Source organism: Thalassophryne amazonica, chromosome 18, assembly GCF_902500255.1.
Source record: "Thalassophryne amazonica chromosome 18, fThaAma1.1, whole genome shotgun sequence".
Lineage (NCBI taxonomy): Eukaryota > Metazoa > Chordata > Actinopteri > Batrachoidiformes > Batrachoididae > Thalassophryne > Thalassophryne amazonica.
The window spans coordinates 64,809,707-64,831,626 of NC_047120.1; the positions used below are offsets into that span (position 1 = coordinate 64,809,707).

A 21,920-nucleotide genomic window follows, 5' to 3' on the forward strand; every position below is an offset into this window, starting at 1 on the left:
CATGCACAGCCTGAGGTGAATCCTCAACAGGTGGAATAACGACCGCATCACCAACATTGATGTTCTCTGTCGTGCCCAAGTCTGTACACGTGGCTGCAGCAGTGCTGCCTCCACTGGCTTCGCTGTGTCCATCACATGCAGGTGGAAGAATTCTGAAAGACCTGCTGTATGGTAAATTGACCTCTGGCACGAGAGCACGTGGATCTCTCCACCTTGGCTTCAACCATGTTGTCAAACATGGCATGGAAGCTTTTGAAAACTGACATTCATAAATGGAAGGATTATACAAAAAACAAAACAAAACTGGAGACCAGCAGTGAGAAGGAGTCCCCAAAGACGAGAAAAACAACCAGTTTGTGCCAGAAAAACGCTCACTGAAAGAACAAGGAGAAGGCCTAAATCCCGAGCTACAGTTCCATCGTCTGTCGAGAGTGAAGGATGCTGACCACTGAATGTTTTAGAGTTACGGGGCAAAAATGGTGACAAAAGTCAACTTCAGGTTGTACTGGGGTCAAAAGATAAGTTGTTCCAATTTTGGTAAAAAGTAATGAAAATTATTGGTGGAGTTAATCCAATTAATAAAGAATGTTTGGTCTTGAAAATAACTGTCCAACAAGGTTGACATCCATTGGATTCCTTGACACTTTAAAGTGATAACAGATGGTGCAAACAGAGTAACCTTTGCCCCCTGTACAAACTGAAACGGTCATTCTTTGCAAATTAAAGCACTGTAAAAGACCTAAAACGCTGTAAGAGGTTTGAAGTCATCTTTTTTATTCAGTGTAAAAGTCAGATGTTACAAAAAAAAAAAAAAAAAAAAAACTAAAAACAAAAATCACCAGATAAATTTCACAGCCATGCGGAAACAGTTTGTGATGCTTGTGAACAAAGAAGCTGTTCGTTACAACCGATACGATGATCCTTTATGTACAAAGTCTATGAAAGCCTGATCACAGCACAAATTGACCATATGAAAGGAAAATGATTACACTATCAAAAAGATGTACAAACTTTAAACTGCAGTCTAATAATGTACCTCAATGCTCAGTGTTAATATCAATAGATTTAGAACTATTCACAGATTTTTTTTTTTTAAATTTGTATCCAAAATAAATTTTGCACCATAACCCTCTGAACACAATTATTTTTCAGACAATAATAATCCCAATACATTAAGTCATTTTTATCAAATATATATGTATATAGATGTATGTATATATATATAGCACCACAATATAATGGTTTAATATAATCAGGGGTGATCACATACAAAAGACCCGTGTTAGTATCCAAAGGAAAAAACCAAAGCAAAAAGCAGCTACTCGAGGGGGCGCTGCAAACACGAAGACTGAAACCTCATCACGACATCGACACAACGTGTCCCGCATGTGTCCAGGTCATCGGTGCACCAAATCCTCCGGCTACGCCACACAAAAACACGCCGCCAGACAGATTTAGAGCTTAAACACCAATATCTACAACTTACAAGGTTTTTTATTTTTTTTTCTTCTTTTCTTTTTAGAAACAGTGATTGTACGTCTGAATATGTAGGGTTAACCTGGACCAGAGGTTCCCAACGGCTTTTGTGTACAAGTCCTTAATCATTCATCACGTTCACCCGTGCTGTTAACATGGTTATTCAAAAAGAAATAAACCTGCTTTCAGGGGATTTGCTGGGAATTGTTTGGGCTTTGGCACAGGTATGTGCTCAAACGTGTGCCCCGTTAGGTCTGTCAGCAGGATTACTAAAGAACTGGATTTCACAGAATCTCACACTTACAACAAAAGAGTCCAAAACATCTGTAAAAATGGGGAGAGCCAGATTATTTGTAAAGTTTTTTTTTTTTTTTTAGTTTTTACATTTTTCACAAACCCTGGAGGGAAAACATACATAAAGATAAATTATGGAGTAGATCAGGATAGAGGCAGATGTGAAACCTCTGAGAATGAGAGTTGGAAGAAGTCCAAAATTAAACAAAATTTTCTTTTTTTAAAAATTCTCTCTTACATCTGGTTTTTACGATCCACTCACAGGTCCTGACCCCCCAGGTTGGGAACCACTGATGTAGACCAGAGTTAATCCAGAGAACAGTCTTTCATTTTTAGTACGAAGATAATGCAGTTTGGTCATGATGTTTTTAATTAATGCTTCATTCAGAAGAAAATAATCTCATGAGAACTTAATCCTAATCTCAAACCTTTGCAACTCAGTTTATTGCTCATTCATTTTTTTCTTTTTTTTTTTTTAACTTTGTGTTCCATCACATTAAAACCACAAAGTGTCAGGGTCAGTGCTGCGAAAAAATGAAGAAAAAAAAAAATTGGTATGAGAATAGAACGTTTGAGGAAATTAGTTTTGATCAACTAAATTGGTTTTATGAAGGGGAAGCAGTAATACGTGAAGAAAAATAATATCTTTTGCAATTTAAATGTATCATCACTGAAATCTCCCAAGTTAAATTCTGAGGACAAAAATCAGTATTTCAGTAAATCAGTATTTTTGAAGTAACACGAAAGAAGCTCAAACTGTTTTTTTGAAGGGGGGGGCGACTATAATTAGAATTCTCAGTATATAATTCTGACAAATTTACAATTGTCATAACGAAAATTATATTGTCATATTTTGAGGGAGGAAAGGTTAATGTTATAAATTTGGTTAAAGGCTGTTGCGATTTCACCATCACTGAGTTTCTCGGTGTTCGAGGAGCAGAGAACCTCAGCCGTGTGAAGCAGCAATGATTTTATTCTTGTAATATTGGGACCTTTTGTTCTTGTAGTCATTTTACTTTTTCTCCCTCAGAGTTTAAATTTAATTTTGCTCTATAACTTCACTCGAAAATATCCTGCCACCAGGAAACAGAAGTTCAAAGTGTTGCACTTTACCAAATACGGAGAGACGTTAACATGACATCAGAAAAGGATTAAGGGAAAAAAAAAAAAGAAAGAAAAAGCTTGAAGCGAGACTTTTTCTTTGAAAGATGCTTTTTGAGCTGGTTTAGACTGAAAAATCAACACAAATGTCCTGAGAGTTGACTCTTGAACCTCAATGGTACATGGAACATAAACCTTTGCTAACTTTAAATTTGCTCTGCATTTAAAAGCTGCTTCTGTACAGTGATGCTGCCAGCGTGACTCAGTGGTTCCCAAATGTTTGACCTTCAGACCCCCAAAAAACAAAAATAAAACATAAAAAAAAAAAAAAAAATCAAACACCAACAAAAAATAGGATTTTGTTTAATTTCATTCTATTTCAGAGGCCTTAAGATTTACGCAGTGCTGCCACGGCCTGAAACTCACTGTGCCCCATTTTCACGATCTAAAGCACATGGCGCATTAGCATGTACAACTACACTATGAGACGTTTTCTTGTGAGGAAAGCCAAAGCACATCAGTAACTGGAGCCTGAGAAACCGGGGAGGAAGCAAATGGTGTAAAAAAAACAACACAAGCCAGAGATATTCTAAGTTTGTGTTTTGTTTTTCTTAAATCCCAAAACATTCTTCCTTTTAATTTTAATTCCGTTTAGATGCAGTTTAGTCTGCTCATGCACCCCCCTGTGCAAATCATGAACCCGCTGTTGTACAGCATATCTGAATATCGCACTGCAGAAACAGCAGGAAAAACTATCCATCAGGTTTTTGGTTGTTTGTGATGCAGCAGCTTTCTGATGAACCAACACTTTGCTTCGTGGGCGCGCTGGACTCATTTTGAGATCAACGCACCCGCGAGCACACAGACATTTGCTATGTCAAGAATGTGAGTCCTGTGCATGGAAATCGCAACTGCATCAGTTAGAAATTAGCAGTAATATTTGCCTTGTGCGCTGCTTTGCAACAGGTAGAAGATAGAGCCCTTTATCTCAATGTTAATGTGGGGGGAAAAAAACAAAACTGAACCCTTAATTAGATGATCCAAACCAAAGACAAAGAGTCAACAGTGAGACCGCTCTCCTCAGCAGGTAAAGGATTTTGTGAAACCACCTGCAAAAACTGTTGGATCGTGACAATACAACACCAACAACATCCAGCCTTATTGAAAAAAAAAAAATCTTTTACTTTACAACTTACTTAATTTGCAGGCATAAAAACAAGCAAGAAAAAATAAAGTAGGGGGTCTCAAGCCCAGTTTGAGAACCACTGATGCATATAAATACACACACGCACACAAACACACATCAGATACACACTAACATTTAGTAAAATTATCTTCTATATGATTGTAGTGATCTTAGCAAGACTTGCAGGTGCTCCATTTAACATTAAATAATCATAATCTGGGATCTGTGTTATTGCATATCGTTCCGATTAGGAGACGACCTCGTGGCGTGCCTGCCGTGTTTGGCGTCTGAAGTCTTCAAGCGGATCGTTTTCGGGTCACGGTTTTCTTTTGCATACACTATCGCACCCTTGCGGACGGCAACGCTCGACACTGGCTAAACATGGCTAGCATCAGGAGGTAGAAGACAGAGAGTTTCTCATAATCATCATCATGACGACGTTCTGGAGAATCGGATTTGTGCCGCTGTCTGTGTGGATGCTGCCTTCAACAGGCCGCTGGCAAAAAGCAGTGCATTGTTTATGTTTCGTTATTATTCTGTGGCTCAGCTGAATTGTGGACTAGCTTGCATACATATGGCTCTGACAAAAAAACAACAAAAAAAAGCTTTGCATATCATCATCATCCTAAGAAAGAAACATGTGACGCTGTTTCAAAGATTTTTTTTTTTTTTTTTTTTTTTTTTGCTGCTGATCTTTAAAGAATCTGTTTCATGTTTTCACTCAAACAAAAAATTTTACATGAGACTCCAAGAGCTTTGGGGTGTGTTGCTTTGTCACTTAGCTGTGGTTTAAAAATGAGCTGTTAAACGCTGTTCACATAAAACCCACTAGAGGGCATGCTCTCATGTCGCTTTATGCCAATTGACAACACATGCCCCCCCTCCCAATATGAGTGATGCAGCTTCTGTGTCATCAGTAAGCGAACACAAACACCTACCATCGCAAATTCAGGGTTAAATTATTTAATAAGCTCACGGATCGCGAAAGAGACTGACAGAACTTTGGACTACACTTAAGGATTGCGTGATTGCGTGGAGCACATCTGCGAGCATGCTACATGCTAACTAGCCTCTTCGAAGTCATGGGTGTGACAGGGTGAGGCTAGCTCGGCAGCCCAGATCAAAATTAAAACACTGCAGTCTTGTCTTACGACTGACTGAAAATGAGCCATTTGTGGACCAATTTTTACTTTGGAGGGGCACAAGTTTACAAAGTTATTGGCATCTTTTTAAATGTAAAGGATGAGCTCAGTTCCCCCCCCGCCAAAATCAAGCCTCAGTGTTTTACTTTGTGTGGCAACAAATCCTTTTTGTCACACAAAACAGCTTATCTTAAGATAATTTGGGTTTTGGGGAATTCTAACAAATATTCTGTACCATTGCTAATATTTTAGAAAATACATTAATAGATTAATTATACAAAATAATGGCAGTGGAAGTAACTAATAAAGTGCCATTTAGCTGACTACGTGCTCGCTGACGACACTTGAAACCTGATCAACTGCTTTCTCCGAACCTGGTCAGCGAAGCAACAGAGCAACAACCATTTGAGTCCGAAACAAATATCAAAAACTCTTAGTACCAACAGCTGCCATCAAACGTCAGATTCTCACCCTCTCACCAGGTACTGTCTCAATGAATTGAACAGCATGAAGAAGTCTGATGAAAGAAAAAAAAAAAAAACTAAAAATAGCGAAAGAAAACGCTGAGCAGCACTGCACTAAAAGATCCCTCATTTCAAATCCTAAATATCTATATTCTGTCACTCTGTATAGTTTTGCACATACTATATATGAATAGAATCACTTTGATGAAACAACGCACAAAATGTTCCCCACACAGCCACCAAAAAACAAGGCAAAATAAGCACAATATTAAGACCAAACACCTCTGAAACAGGTACAAAACAAACAAAAAACTTCAAGTACTATAAACAAAGTAAAAGTCCACCTGGCAAAAAAATTAACTGTACACAGCCTCTATCCACTGTGGGGCTGTCGGTGGTGGAAACGAGCCCATAAAGGACCCGGCTCAATAAAAACGTGTCACAGTTTGTGCAGGTCTCTGTGCTCGGCCCAGAACCTCAGCACAGGCAGGGTGGACCCACGTCCACGTACGAGGGCAGACAAATCCAACCGAAACTCAACACCTCATATTTGGGTGGATTTTTTTCTTTTTTTCCTTTTCTGCCCCACCCCCACGTCAGACAGGCAAGGAGAGCACGCTGATGTGGATTCATTGGATAAAATGCCCAAAATCTAACCTTTGAGTCACGTTTGGCTGCAGAGGCATTCTACCCTCGGGACTGTGTCAGAAGCTGATACCAGCTCCTGCCGGTGGCGCTGTTCTGCGAGTGTTCTTCAAGGCTGGTTCAACTCCCGCTGCGTGCGACCTGGAGACCTCAGGGCTCCTGTTTGATGTAGTAGCTGCCTGAGCCGTTGCTCTCCTGGTCAGAGATGCCCTGTGAGAAGGTGAACTCGTCCACCTCGGCCGCCTCCTCCTTCAGCTGCAGCAGAGACTCTAAAGATGATGACAGACACGGATAAAGAACGGCAGCGGTGATGAGCCATCAGTGTTCACATGCTCGCCGCTTCACACACGGAATCTGTGCACATATTCTGTAGACCTCTTCTCACTTAAGCCGTTATTTTTGTGTTTTATATTTTGAAATTCTCACTTTGAAGTCAAAGCCTTCTTAAAAATTTGTGTAAAGAAGTCAGATTTTTCTTTTATTTTTGATTGTATTTGTCATGAGATATTTTAGTTTTATATGTAATGAGAGATGAACATATACAATTATCACTTTCTGAAATAACTAACAAAAGATATTTAACTCTTCCCCTGATAGTCAATTTTTTTTTTAGATGCACTTATGTCAAAGATTTGCTCGTTAAGATTCATTGAGCCATAAATGAGACTTCACGAGTCAAGGTATCAAAGCTTTTCTACCTGGTTCGACTACTCGTGTGAGTGCACCCCCCTGCTGCAGCGAGCGATACGCTATTTCCGACATTAGTATAAACGTGGCAGCATATGGATGTGACAAAGTCCGTGTGTGAAAGAGCCTTTAGTATCTGCATTTCCAGCGGTTAATCAAAATCCACATGCTTAACAAGCATCAACCACAAAAATAGATCAAATGGAAACAAACATGCCTCATGAACCATAAATCTTGTTGAATAGATGAACAGAATCATTCCAGACCTGCTAGGACACGAAACAAAGTAACCAATGAGAGTGAGGGTGAATCGGGTACAGCAAACACAGCTCAACATGCTGCAGCTCCACAGCGACCTCCTGTGACTGCTTCTGTTAACGCTGCCGAGCCACAGAGGGCTCAGTGCCGTGCTGCTTTTAGCATTAGTGTGCCGTTTACCTGGGTTGTGGGTTCGGGGCCGGGGCCGAGCAGGCCCCTGGGCAGGGAAAGGGGGCGGACTCTGCTCTTCATCCCCTGAGAAGCTCCTCCTCCTGCCTGTCTGACTGAAGTGCCGTCGACCAACTGGAATCTTCCTCTCTAAACACCAAGTCAGACTCGGGTGAGCTACCAGGGGCTTACTACAACACAACTCGCACGCGCTCTCAATGTTTTTAAAATTAGGAAGTAAAAGTTCAAAAGGTGAGAGTGTAAAGTGAAGTTTAAAGTCCAACTGAAGTTATTTTCTTTTGCAAGATGGAAATTAATGAGACAGAAACTGGTTACTTGACAGTGTTTCCAGTTAAAATAGCGTTTGTTATTTGCACGTAGATATGTATAAAATTTTATTTCAGCTCATCAAATTATTGGGATGTTTTCATCTGTTTGTTTGTTTGTTAATGGAATTATATATAAAAAAAAAAAAAAAAAAATTCATGATCTGATTATCATGAGAGAAATTTGGCCTGGATTATAAACCCTTTTAATTTTGCAAGAAAAATAAAATCAGGGTGTGCAAAAAATTATTTTGTTACATATTTTCAACATTCATAATAACTAATGTTGCTGCTCATTTTTCCTTACCATTTCATCTGTTTCACAATAAAAGCATTTAAAACATGTAGTCCCAGTCAATTTTCCATAAAACTGACAAAACTTACTTTAATATTTTTGTGGTATATCACAAAATTACAATTAATTTTAATGCCAGTAAAGTACTTATATTGTGAGTTTGCTCCACGATGACATGAAGGAAGAAGCATGTGTTTGATGTATAAAGTTCATGTTGCATTCAACAGAAATGGGGAACTCTGAATTTCTGACTTAAAGTGCACTCAAAAATAAACCAAACTTTTTCGCATGGTCATTATGGGGTATTGTGTGTTGAATTTTTTGGGACAAAAAAAAAAAAAAAGAATTTCATCCATTTTGGAATAAGGCTGTAACATAATAAATTGTGATAAAAGTGAAGTGCTGTGAATACTTTCCGGATGCATCGTACAACTACCAAATATATATCTAGAAAAGTTCTGAAAAAAGTTTTTGTCTTTTGTCATTGTAACTAACAATGGCAATGACAAATACTTCAGCAAACCTCTGAACGTCTTCCAGATATCCAGCAAAACATCTGTTGATAAATTGTCCAGATGTTATCGTCTGTGTTACTAGAAGTGCCCATCACTTTGTTTCTGCTTCAATTCTACATAGGTTTTGGCAGTTTTGGTCATAATCTCCATCATTTCTTCAGCTCCATGATGTTAATATTAGCATACGCAGTAGAGCAGGACCAGTCGGCATTGGTGGGGTGTTTCCGACGACCAAACAGCATAATTTCCCAGCATGCCATTTAAGGGTTGTAAACATCCCCACCACTAACATCATCATTGACAGCATTGCCAGACTGAGTGTGTCATGACATCTTCTCTGTGTATTTTAACCCATGCAGGTCAAAATTCTAAATTATTTCCAGAAAAGGCATTTTAATGTGGACAGTACTTTTATGAAGATGTTTTATTCCTGTTTTATTGAATTTGTTCTTAGTTTTTCTTTTATCTGCTGGTATGGGTTTTTAAATTTGAAAAACAAAAACTGTTTGGATCGTATTGTAAATGAGTGCAACATGATTGCTGGCGTTTTCTTAAACGACCTACCGTGAGTTCACAATGCTTCCATCTGGTCATAGATTTATGTCTAAGAAGTGTAAGACCAGTAGGTACAAGAACTCTTTTATTCCCACTGTTATTAGATTTTTAAACACTATCACATGAGTGGTTTTAAGTAGGTTTTCCTATCACTGAGTTATTATGTTTACTGTGTGGTGAGTTTTCATGGTGAGTTTTTATGCCATATTTAAGATCATGTTATGTTTATGTATGTCCGAATGTGTTCTACTGCTGGCTGCACAACAAATTGCCCCTGGGGGGCTAATAAAGTCTACTTGATACTTGAAGGCAAATTTTGATCATATTTGAAATACTAGAAGCACTCAGAGAGTGCAAACCTCCGCCAAAGCCATGGGGTCACTGACGCCATAACATCTACACGCCGTGGAATCACTGAACCTAAAAAAGTCTAACAATGATGTTTGCTCAGTAGTAAAAAAAAGTTTCATCTGCCGTGACTGGATAGCATGTATCCTTAGCGCTTGGCATCACAGTTTCTTGCAACTTGCACCTTTCCCAGAAGCTACTGTCATCTGAGCACTGATATTGATGTTGCATGTGCTTATAGACAAAAACAAATAAGAGGCAAAATTCAATTTATTATTCAACTAAACTGCAAATATATGAATTTTTTAACATTTATGAAACACTTCTCTAAACAAAGCCATAGGGTCACTGACCCTAAAGAGATTCCCTCCTTGGCACAGTGATCTATTTCTTTTTGTTTCTTCCTCTAAAATTGTATATAATAATCATTAGATTATTAATATATAAACAAAAATAAATTTAAGAAATATTACAATTTGAAAACAAATGCACCCAAACATGATGACAGCTGCAACTGCTTAATGCTAATTTTTAACATTGAAAATGCCATAGACATGCTAACGCGTTAGCATCGGGATCTGGATAATGATTCGGATCACCACTAAAATTTAATCACTTGTTCCTCTTGTCATTTCCAACCACTCCACAAAATTTCATCAAAATCCATTCAAAACTTTTTGAGTTATCCTGCTGACAGACAGACAGACAAACAAACAAACGTGACCGAAAACATAACCTCCTTGGCGGAGGTAATAAAAGATTATTGAGGAACAAAACTATAGTGGTACCCCTCCACACACAAAAAGTCCTTTTATGACTTAAAGGGTACTTTACAAAAAAATATAAATCAGACTATTTCTTTAATGTGATGTTCTTCTCTATGAAATCTAAAACACTGGATGCAGTTTAATGTAAACCTAATGCTAGCAAACATCAGTAGCTAGCTATTGACAGTCACGAATAGAGCATTTCAGTTTGATCTCACAAACACCAACTTTTCCATCATGTACATTATAAAATTTTATTTTTAACCTATATTGACATCTCATTATAAAAAGGGGTGTGTTTGTATGAGTGTGAAATGACACGGAACCTTTGGAAAAAGATATTAGTTATCAACAAAGTTCTGGAGATAGATATGCCTCAGGGCCCCGCCTTGTGTATTTTAGGTTTGATAACAAGTGAAATGAGGTTATCCGGTCAGCAGAACCTATGGTGTAAATTGGCCCTTGTGACAGGTTGTAGGATCATCCTTAGACACTGGAAATCAAGCCCCCCCCCCCTTTTTTTTTCTCCCCTTTTTCTTGTTGTTAATTTACTGTAGCTGTAGTGGGTTTGTTCTTGTCCCACTGTGTGTGTGTGTTGGTTGTGTTGGTTTTACTGTTTTAAAGTTCATAAAGCAATAAAAAGTGAATTACAAAAAAAAAAAAAAAAAGGGGTGTGTTTAGTGGCTTCAGTTGGACTTGTTCATCTGAATAAGCCCCTGGTACCCCGTTCTCAGACTGCCAGAACCAAGTGAGCACATGTACCAACCCTCTTGGAAGATACTCAGTACAAAGTGTGAATACTGACCATTAGAAACACCACCAAAGAGAATGAAGTCACAATATTTTGAGAGTTGGGAGGGGGCACATGTTTCAAGGGCAACAATCCAAACTTTGAGATTTAACTATGGTGACATGTTTGTCATTTTAAGTAAGAAAAAAAAATCCAGGACAACTTGATTGCTTAATCAAGTTACACGAAACTGTGACCATCACCAAAATTATGACTTTATTCTTCTAACCATATCACCCATCAAACTATTAAAGCCAATGCTCAAAAATCTCCGCTCCACTGAAGTCTGAAACTTTGCCCCATTTCTCTCCAACTGTGCAGAAGTGCTTTGACAATGCCAAAAAAAAAAAAAAATTCTGCCAGATGACACAAAAGCTCCAATGGAAACCTTCCAGACACACCAAATTTGTAAGGTGACCAGTCAGAGAGCAGTAATCATAGAAGGAGCAAATGAAGGAAGGAGTGCAAACAGATGACAGAGAGGTGACTCACTTTTCTTTTGGCCTTTATACTGTTGGGCCTTTTTCTTCTGCTTGGGCACGGATGGAGGCATCTCTCTGTTACCTGAAATTAAAACACCACCAACAAAACCTTTACAAACAGCAGGGCTGTAACTGAATTCTCATTTCATTATTGATTAACGTACTGATTTCCTTTAGGTCTAATCATGTAATGCTGGCAGAAAAATAAATAAAGAGTGACACTCCTGACGCACTCATTTTTGTATTACGTTATGCCGTGAAATACAAGAACGTTTGTGCCTTAAAGGAAGCGAGCGCTCCATCACACTCCAGTTAGAGATGTAGATACCTGATGGGTGGAGTTATTGATCTGAAAATCCTCCCGACTGATTAGTCTTACTCTGTGATGCCGGCGGCTGGAGCTGGTATCCCGTCAGCTGACACCAGCCCACAGGGTAGAGGTCAGGTGACTCGCAGTCCACCCACTGGTCATACTCGTCCTCCCAGCCGTCAAAGTGGATCCTCAGTAGCCGGTGCACAATTCTCGTCACCGTGGCAACACACACCAACCGTGGCTCCATCAGGTCGACCGCCTCCAGCTTCATGCCTTGCCGGAAACCATGATTGGGAACTTCCTAAAAGATTTAAGATAGCAGAGAAAGGACAGAGAATCTGAGCCAAATGTGGGTGTGATTTTCCAACAGTTAGGAAGTACTGATAAAGCCTGAAAACAGTCAGTCACACAGAACCAATAAATAAATAAATAGATAAACAGGCCATCAGAAATGCATGCATCTAGCTTAATAACAACAACTAGACCACCACACTCAAAGAGGGCAAACCTCCGCCAACACTAGCTTCCAATCTCACAAATTTCTACCTTGGAAAAAAGATTTCAAGGTCAAAGTCCTGTTAGAAGTGGCTTTTCATAAGCTAAAATATAATATAATACAAAATATATATCAAAAGGGCTTTTCAATGTTAAAACAAATCAAATATCTGCTAAATCCGCAATACGGCTCAAACTTAGTCTATTCATCAAGAGTGCCAGTTTGCAACTCATTGTCACAAAGGCACTTTTGATTAAGATATAATGCAAAATATACATCAAATGTGCTTTTCGATATTAAATTTGAATGTCCAGAAAATGTACAATCCGGATAAAACTTTGTCAGGTGATACTGAGTGTGAGTCTGCACCTCACTTTCAAATATGAGAGTGATTGGGGCATGTTTGATAAAGATATAATGTAAAATATACATTAAATGGAGTTTTCAATGTTAAATTTAAATGGCCACAAAATCTATAATCTGGATCAGATCCAGATCAAACTTTGTCAGTCGATAAAGAATAAAATCCCACATAATGAACTCAAATATGAAAGAAATTTGATCTTTTCTGACAGAAGTATGATTTTTTTTGAAAATTCATTCAATATTAAAAATAGGGATTTTTCCAATTTTTCTTGACTTTGCTTATTGACCTTGAAAATTGAATCAGTTCTTGCCTATCAGGATATGAATGTTTAGTAAAAAGTTCACGATATATGAAAAATTGTGGGCTCCAGGCTGTTCACAAACAGACAAACAAACAGACAAACAGGGACCATAACCTCCACACACTTTGTTGGCGGAGGTAATAATAATAACAACAACAACAACAATAATAATAATGTTGCTCACTAAAAGCACATCTTTAACACTCCATGTCACCCGACCCCAAACTTTAATGGTACAGTATCCATGATTGATGGCAACAAGATTAAAAAACCTAATAAAATTCATACATAGCAATTATCAACATTTTACATGGCAACACCCTGAGGATGTGGGAGGCACAGCATCCACTAAGCTGGTATACAAAAACTCCATTGGAGATACACTACTGAAAAGTCCTACCAATCAGAGAGGTTTGTATCAGAATTCCAAGAAAAACAAAAAACAGGAATTGCAAAACAAGTGAAACCATAAACCCAATCAATAAGAAGGAAGTATAGGGAACGGAAAACAAACAAAAAGGTAAAAGACTAAAAGTTTGACTATACAAATACACTGTTTGCAAGTCACAAGGTTTTTTTTTTTTTTTAAAAAGAAAGCTTTTTCTTTTTGCTTCAGTGAGTTTTTATTTTAGCTTTAATAAGTTTTGCTTCATTATTAAGACACAAATATGATCCTAAAAATGTGTTATTTTAACTGCAGGTCTCAAGTATTTTTTAGCTGAATTTATTTTTCTGTTTATTTATTTTGCACCTCATCAGATAAACTGAAAAATAAAATTAAAAAATTAACAAAAAAAGCACTAAGCCATGATACCACAGGGAAATATGAAATCACAATACACAGAAATACAACAGAAGAAATGTTAATAAAACCTACCCTGTTAAAGAGCTTCACAGGAGCAGCTACTGAACCCATTTCTCTGAGGTAGTCAAACCATTTAAATGGCAGTTTAGCGTACCCTGAAGAAAAGAATCAGCGGTCAGAGCAGAATGTCAGGAGCCAAATTGTAAGAGACTAAAGTACAGATAAGCAGTCTTTACAAAATATGACATTTCAAAGAGACGGCGAGAGACTAAAAGACTGTGGCCATTTAAATTCAGACTTCTGATGACAAAATCCCAGATCATGCCTATCAGAGGGCCAAAGACCCGAGTGTACCTCTAGGGGGCGTGAGTTCAATGTCATTGATTTCACAGAAGCCAACAGGGAAGATGGAGGGGGAGGAGCCATGGTAGCAGAACCAGTCTGATCCATCCACAGCCTCTGACCCGTCAATCCCGATCATGAGGTACCCATCTGCCAACACCTAAGCAAGAGTTAAAGGCTGAAATTACTCTGTGCAAAAAGACATTTCAAAATCAGGCCCAGAATTCCGCTTCAGAGAGTAAAATCAATAAGGCGCCCTTGATCCTAAAGTTGCTCCCAGAGTGCAGCTGAGCACTTTACATGGCAACACGCTGAGTGAGTGAGGCATCATTGTAAAGCGCATTGAGCATGTGCAGACAGAAAAGTGCTACAGAAATGCAAAATATTTACAGATTACAAAGAAATTATCCAAAGGAGAAAGTCTGCTGACTTCAGTGACCTCCAGCCTTTTCAAATACCCACATGTCTAAAAACATAGCTGCAACTAATGACTGTTCAACAGCCATTACTTATTTGATGGTTAAATGTCAGCAAAATATGAGAAAACTATCACATGCTAAGATTTTTCTACAGCAGAAAGTCACACCTTCAAGTTGTAACTAGTAGTAAAACCTCATCTGCACATATAGGAAGTAAAGATGCAATCCTGAGAACAGCATAGTGGTGACTCTACCAGCTGAAATTTCATACACGAAAAACTAAACACGGCCACCTCCGTGTGAATGCTACAGGTGTTGTAAAAAAGCAAAAATCATTCAGCCTCAAGCTCGATTTGATGCCAACAAGGCTGCCAACATGAGGTGATGCAAACCTATATGTACAATCTATTGACAGACTTAATTCACAAAACCAGCTTTGCCCCCAGTGCTTGATGGGTTATCAAGAAAACACAACCATTATGTGACATAAAAGTGTACAACATTACCTACCTTTCTTACAGTGGCTACACAGATTGCTGAGAGGTTGAGGGGGTCAATGGCTTCTAGCTTCATTCCGTCTTTGAACCATTCCCCGCTCTGTTCCACATCTTTCACCTGAAATCCACAAAAACAAAAACCAGTGGTTAGCGCACAATCTCACCTGTCTGACATGTTCACGATGCTGGTTGTCACCTAGCCATGTGCAGTGGCTCACCTTCTGGAAGAGCTGTGCAGGAGCATCAACTTGTCCATCAATTTTTTTTGCGACATCTGAGAGAAAAGACAAGAAAAAATTGGATCCATAAAAATTCTCATCACGTCGGTGAAGAAGCTTTAGCAACTGAACGCAAGACTCAATCTGTCAAGATAAATTACAGTGAAAGCAGCGTTCATTTTCTAAAATGCACCTGATCGCTTGAAGCGATGTCCGATGCTGCGCGACCAGCCGATGTTATGGATAAGCGGGCTGTACATGTGACACCAAAAGTCATCTGACCCGTCGAGGCTCTCCTCATAGACCAATCTGAGGCGGCCGCCAATCACCTGCTCCACCAGCGCCACCCGTGTCCGGCACAGGTAGTTCTTATCCACCACCTCCACCCGCATCAGCTTCTTAAAGGGAAACTGCATATTCTGCTGTACCTAATGTGGAAAATGTTTCATGGAATAACAGGAAAATGAAGTGCAATGCACAAAATAAAAAGTTTTATTGTTGACACCAGAGCCAAATTAATATTTTATGGTGCTTGACAGAACACAAAATAAACGGAAGCATAAGATGAATTCTGCACAAAGTACCAAAAATATTAGCCATGAAGAGCTGAAGAGCAGCCACACTGAGATTAATGTCCGTGTGTCTCACCTTGGTGTTAAAGTCAAATGGCAGCGTTTTAGCTCCAGTGAGTCGCTTCACGAGGAAAGCTTTCCAGTTTGAATACTTATACTGAATGCCTGTAAGCACAGTACAAAAACAAAAACAGGAATTCGCCTTTAAACGTCTAACAGCAGAACAGTGAATGGAGACAGCTTGGCTTACTTTTTGGAGGTACGAGGGGCTTTCCGCTAGAAGCACACCATCCCACTGGGTGCACCTCAGGAATGCAGAGATTACACCAGAAGTCTTTGCTGCTGTCGCTGTCAAAGCCCTCGTACCGCAGGAGAGCTTTGAACCCTGCAGAACAACAGAACTACAGTCAGAAACAGTTTAAATACGAGTGGTGTCAGGTGGAGGTGACAGTTAATCACAAGAGATAAAGTTGAGGGCTAAAACATCTGTCCTGCAAAATAAATAAATAAATAAATAAAAAAACTGTCAAAATGTCTCAGCCACACCACTATAACTTTTCAATTCAACTTTCCATTTTTTAAATACAGCACTAAATCAAAAGTCACAACAAGGTCCACAAAGTTTAAACTTAACCCACCTCATGATCAAGAATATTGGTGACTGATTTTCATTTTAGGAAGAAATCTCAAGGAGACCAGACTATCTGCTTTGGCCATACTAACAAACTTTTCACAAAGCTGCACATTTTAAAAAAAATTACAGTAACTAATCTAGCTTGCCTTAACTCTCTATGGACTAACACATTTCTTATTCGCCAAAAATTTGGTTTTCCAAGTGGTTCCACTTAGTATTCAAGAAATTAAGGTGCCTTCTAATAAATAAGACTCCTTTTGCATCAATTTGTCATGGAAATGTTAAGTCCTTCTCACACAGAAGGTGTGTATGTGGTACCCACTGAAGTGCTATACTTGATAGCACTCATCACCAATACAGGTGGCTGTTGGCGTGTGACCACTGTGTATATATGTGTGTGTGTGTGTGTGGCGTTCAGTGGTGGTTAACGTAGTGTGTAAAAGCTGGGTGTTTTCTATTGCTCCCCAGCCAGTGTTTTATCAACTTTGTCTCTGTTCCCTCTCCTGAACAATCTGGTGCTTTCCAGCCTCTCACAAAGACGCCGTGTGTGTGATGTCTAAGGAGCGACCGTGCAACACGTGAAGTTGAGTGTCAAGTGCTGCACGCTCCTCTAAATGTCACAAACACGCCATCTGTGTTAGATGGGCCTTAGAGGTATAAACATTACACACCTATTCATGACACTGTTGCTGTTCCAAGCGTAATCCTGCTCTGAACAGGAACCAAATTCTAGTTTAGAACTAGTTGTAATTACCTTATGGTTCTAAATTAACATGGCAAATGCTTCCTGAGTTGACAAACATTTATTCAAAGAAAAAAGAAAACTAAACCAATAAAGAAATGGATATAGTGAGATATGTAGGGTTTTTTTTAATAGAGTTTGGGGTGTTTATTTCCCTTAACTACTGTACATACACAAATAAACTTACCTGCTAACTTAATGACTTCTGCTATCCAGTAGACCTTAGTGGAGAGATTAGTATCTGAATTGAGCACTTCTATTCTCACTCCTTCTTGTATGTCGCCCCAACATGTCCCCATAGGAACCTGAAACACACAAACATCGACAGACAGGAGCAAACTTATCTTAAAAAAATTAAAAAAATAACAAAGAAAGAAACAGGATCAGCTGACATATTCCACTGCAATGCTTCCTGTCCAGGGAAAACATCTGAGCCAAATGCTTCCCATTTAACTCCAAAAGTATATTATTCAGTGTTACAAATTTTCTTGTGTCAATCCTCTTACTTGTGCTTTTCAATCACATTTTCACAAAGTTGCTTAGTGTGTTTTTGTTTGTTTTTTTTATTGTGTTGTCATGTGCGACTATGTTCATGATTGGATTTTTTATTGCTTTGTGTTCAGGTTTGAGTTTTTTTCATTGCTTTATGTTCAGGTTTGAGTTTTGTTTTATTGCTTTGTGTTCAGGTTTTAGTTCTTTTTTACTGCTTTGTGTTTAGATGGTCGGCCATAATTAGCCACACAGTAAGTCTGATGCGTGGAAACGGATGACGTCCCAACACATCCCCATTATATATATTAAACGTTTTTCATTAGGGGCTGGTCAGAAGATTTTTTTTGGGGTGGGGGATATCTGGGGGAAAAAAAAAAAATCTGTCTCTGATATTTGAGGAAAAAAGGGCTATGAAAGTTTGCCAAATTTCCTCATCAGACTTACAGAGTGGTTAATTCGGGCTGACCTGTTCAGGTTTGGGTTTTGTGTTGCTTTGTGTTCTGGTTACTGCATTCTCTTGTCTTGTCTCTGGGGTTTGGGTCTGGGTATGTTTTCTTCTGCCTGACATGCCCTACGCTTGAATGTTGTCACACACCTGTTTTTCATTTTCCCCTCATCATCACCTGCTATTTAAGCCCTGTGTTTTCCGTCTTCTCTTTGCCAGTTCATCGTGCTTTAGTGTCGTCGCTGCCTTCTCATAGTCCTCGCTTGCAGTTATTGCCACGCCGTGTTTTTTACCCGTTTTCAACCTCGAGTTTTGTCTATTGTTTGGATACTGCTGCTGATTTTTGCCTGTCTTTCTGTGTACTGACCTCTGCCTGTTTTCGAAGTAAACCCCTTTTCTCATACCACGCCTCTGTGTGAGTCCTGCACTGGTGTCCTGCCTTTTTGTGCCCAAGTTCATGACAGGTGTAGGCTTTGCCACAATGATGATGTAACACAAGTAGAAACAGCTGTATTTATACTCAAATCAATTAAAGCACCTTAACACAGCTGACTTCCATTTTAATAGTTATATAAAGACAACTACCTGTAAAAGTGATGTTTAAGTATTACCAGATAATCCTCTCCCTCCCAACTCTTCTGTACTTTGCTGCACGGTGAAAACATCTGATAAGACCGACGATTAACTTGTGCACATATCATTCATCACAGAACCTACTGTGGACAAACTGTAACTGCATGAATTACTGACAAATTCCCATTTAAGTCAAAATGGGAGCCTTGCTACTGTCAAGACATGAAGTTTGTGGAAGAGGATTAAAGAAGGTGTGTATTTATTAGCCATTATTTTGTTTGTGTGTGTGTTGGGTTTACATTCAAAACATTTTAATTTGATTTATATTTAACATCAAAGAGCATATTTAAAAAAAAAAAAAAAAAAAAAAGAAAGAAAGAAAAAAATTGGCCCATTTTTTAAAAGATACTTTTATAAAGCTTGATTTTGAATACATATTGTAAAATAATAAACACGAAAAAAAAAGTACTGTTCATGGAGAAGTTAAAAAGAATTTAACACCTAAATTTGTTGCCCAAAATCTGAGGTTTTCACATATGAAAAGAAACAACAGAATGTATAATCTACATGTCCGATTTATGATTCATGTGCAAGACTTCAAGAAGATGCGGGAAAATTGTGGTGAGTGAAAAAACTACATCATTTGTTTGAAACTTCTGAAGTTGTGGTTTCCTAATGGGACAGATTTGACAGTAAAACTGCTGGGAACCTCTGATCTGCATCATGATGCAGTACTGATCCAAATCACCAAAAATACTTACGTGTCTGAAGCAGCTGACCGGCGCTCCAACCGTGTTATTGCTACAGATATACTGACCCCAGTCAAAGCTCTCAGCAGGGACAACTGAAATAAACAGAAATTACTTTTTCCATCCACACAACACTGATATCACTTCATCAAATATCACTATTGCTTCTTGGAAACATACCGGCTTTAGATTTCTGGTTCTGCTGACTTGCTTGGTACTGGGCATAAGCTGCCAACTTTGCCACTAGAGGCTGCTTCTGCAGGACTTTTGCCTTTTTTGTTGGTGGCTTGCCCTCAAAATAATAAATAATCATTTATTATTTGCTTTATTAATCACAGCAGACAACATTTTTAAATACCTCTGGGCCATTGAAGAAATTACCTGGAGTCTGGCCAAGATGCTAGCTTTTTTGGAATTTGAGGAATAACTCCTGGAACAGGACACACTGCAGAAGCGTTTGGTTTTGGAGTAAAAAGCATCTCGTACTCCGACCATCCCACACATCTCGCAGGTGGCTGTGACATAGACAACATGTTCAGTTTAAGAGCCTCACGAAGAATAAATTGTGAACAGTAACGTTCTACTGACCCATCCCAGCCTTGCCATCCGGGTAAGTGTACACTTGGCCATTGTTTTTGATGATTGGAAGGCTGGCGGGGATGGAGGGCACCACCTCATCCTCACTGTCCTCTGAGCTGGAGCTGCTGGTCGACTCCTCGCTGCAGCTGTCATAGCCATCAAACATCCCGAACGAGTCTCTTCGCTTACGTTCTGAACGCGAGGTCCGTTCAGCCTTCAACAGTAAGAACATTACATGAAACATAATATGATCTGCATGGCTGAAATTTTAAATCCCTGTCCAACCAACAGTTATGGTCTTTTTTTCATGCTGCAATCAATGACTATTTTCATAATCGCTTATTTTCTCGATTAGTTGACTAGTTGTTAGGTTGACAGAATATCAAAATAAAATAAAATACATAAATAAATAAATAAAAATGAGTGAAAAGTCAGTCAATGTCATCCAGAGCCCACAATGAGGCCTTCAAATGTCTACAGCCAAAATATTCAGCTTACTACCACATAGGAGTAAAGCAGCAAGTAAAATAAACCAGAAAATACATTTCAGAAACTTGAAATAAAAAAAGACTCAAAACAATTAACTGATTCCAAACATCAAAACCAGCCCAAAAATCTGTAGAAAAGTAGTCTTATTTTGCTTGTCGTCCTATTAATTTATTATTATTAATTCTTTTCTGTTTTCCCCCCTGAGGACCACAACTGAAACAGATTTCATGTATTATTTTTTTTTTGTATTATCCTCAGCAATATTATTTACATCTTTTATATTGTATTTTTTGGCTGTATTAAAGCCAACAAAACTTTTTATATATAAAAAAGTCATTTTATTTGGATATTTTCTGTTTAAATTGTTTGCATATTTGGCTTTGAGTTAGTTGTTTTATCATTTTAATTTTTATTGTGTAATGTTTTTTAAACTGTGGTGTTTTATGTCAAATTGGTATTGTAAAATACTATGAAATGCATTTATCCTGAAAGTGCTATATAAATAAAGTTATTATTGTTATTAAATCAAAAATAATGAACGCCACATATACTTTTATAAAATAAACCAATAATTGCGAAATAGTAATAAAATATCAACATTAATAACATAACGATGATATACTACTGCAATGATAATAATGATTATATAGTATTTCAATGAGAATAACGAAATTGCAACAGTAGTTGTCACTTCCTCCTGTGAGCTTCTAGTAAACAACTTGTTTTGGTAACTGCTGGATTTATTTTATCACGTATAATTGCATCCATAAATCTGGAAAGCTAAAACAACGTGTCATAAATGACAGAAAAAGACACATTTATGATTCCAAAAAGTAAAAAGCTGGAAAACAGGAGGGTGTCATTATTACTATAATACATACCAGTGCTTCCTAGCGTTAGCAGGATTAGCTAGCGGAAACCTGTTTATCCAGTTTAGATACACAAAACCAAACTTACAGTTTGGAAGTAAAATGAAGCCAGATGAATGTAGTTAAAATGAGTACAACCTCTGTGTGTTTTACAGAGATATTTCGAGTTATTTATTGAGGCTAAGTAGCGTTAGCAATAGCTAGCTAAAGAGATAACAACAAAGGAGGAACGCTAGCCAGAGCTAATCCTGTATAAACGTTCCAAATTCACTCACCAGGTCCCGTGTGTCTTCCATCAGCCCTTCATATAGATTCTTTTTGTAAACTCTCTAACCCGGTGCGACGCAAAGCCCTGCGCGGGCCGTTTTTGGCTTGAAATACAACCAAAGTGAGAAAATGAACACAACCAGGCAAGATATCAACAAATTACCCTACTGTGTGCGCATGCGCGAGCGTAACCTACTTTGATGTGATTGGTCAGTGAGGAGGGGAGGTCGTCGACCGCTGCAGAAACAAAAC

At 38.4% G+C, this 21,920-nt stretch overlaps 1 protein-coding gene across 6 annotated transcripts; it reads right to left on the minus strand.

Moving 5' to 3' along the window:
* Positions 1–750: 750 nt before the first annotated feature.
* On the minus strand, positions 751–21,916 carry mbtd1 (mbt domain containing 1). Of its 6 annotated transcripts, XM_034193654.1 has the most exons (17): positions 21,677–21,909; positions 20,053–20,257; positions 19,846–19,979; positions 19,645–19,756; positions 19,477–19,559; positions 17,393–17,510; positions 16,080–16,214; positions 15,906–15,994; positions 15,451–15,685; positions 15,258–15,313; positions 15,053–15,157; positions 14,136–14,283; positions 13,854–13,936; positions 11,879–12,113; positions 11,510–11,581; positions 7,434–7,571; positions 751–6,577 (listed from the first exon to the last, which is right to left on the minus strand). In XM_034193654.1, the coding sequence occupies exons 1-17, from the start codon at positions 21,695–21,697 to the stop codon at positions 6,459–6,461; spliced, it is 2,088 nt and encodes a 695-aa protein (XP_034049545.1). In that variant the 5' UTR covers positions 21,698–21,909; the 3' UTR covers positions 751–6,458. The 6 variants fall into 6 exon arrangements, 4 of the variants coding, with proteins under 4 accessions (XP_034049545.1, XP_034049546.1, XP_034049544.1 ...); XM_034193655.1 differs by lacking the exon at positions 7,434–7,571 and having other exon boundaries at positions 21,677–21,904; XR_004566441.1 differs by lacking the exon at positions 7,434–7,571 and having other exon boundaries at positions 6,560–6,577; positions 11,828–12,113; positions 21,677–21,903.
* Between the last annotated feature and the right edge of the window lie 4 nt (positions 21,917–21,920).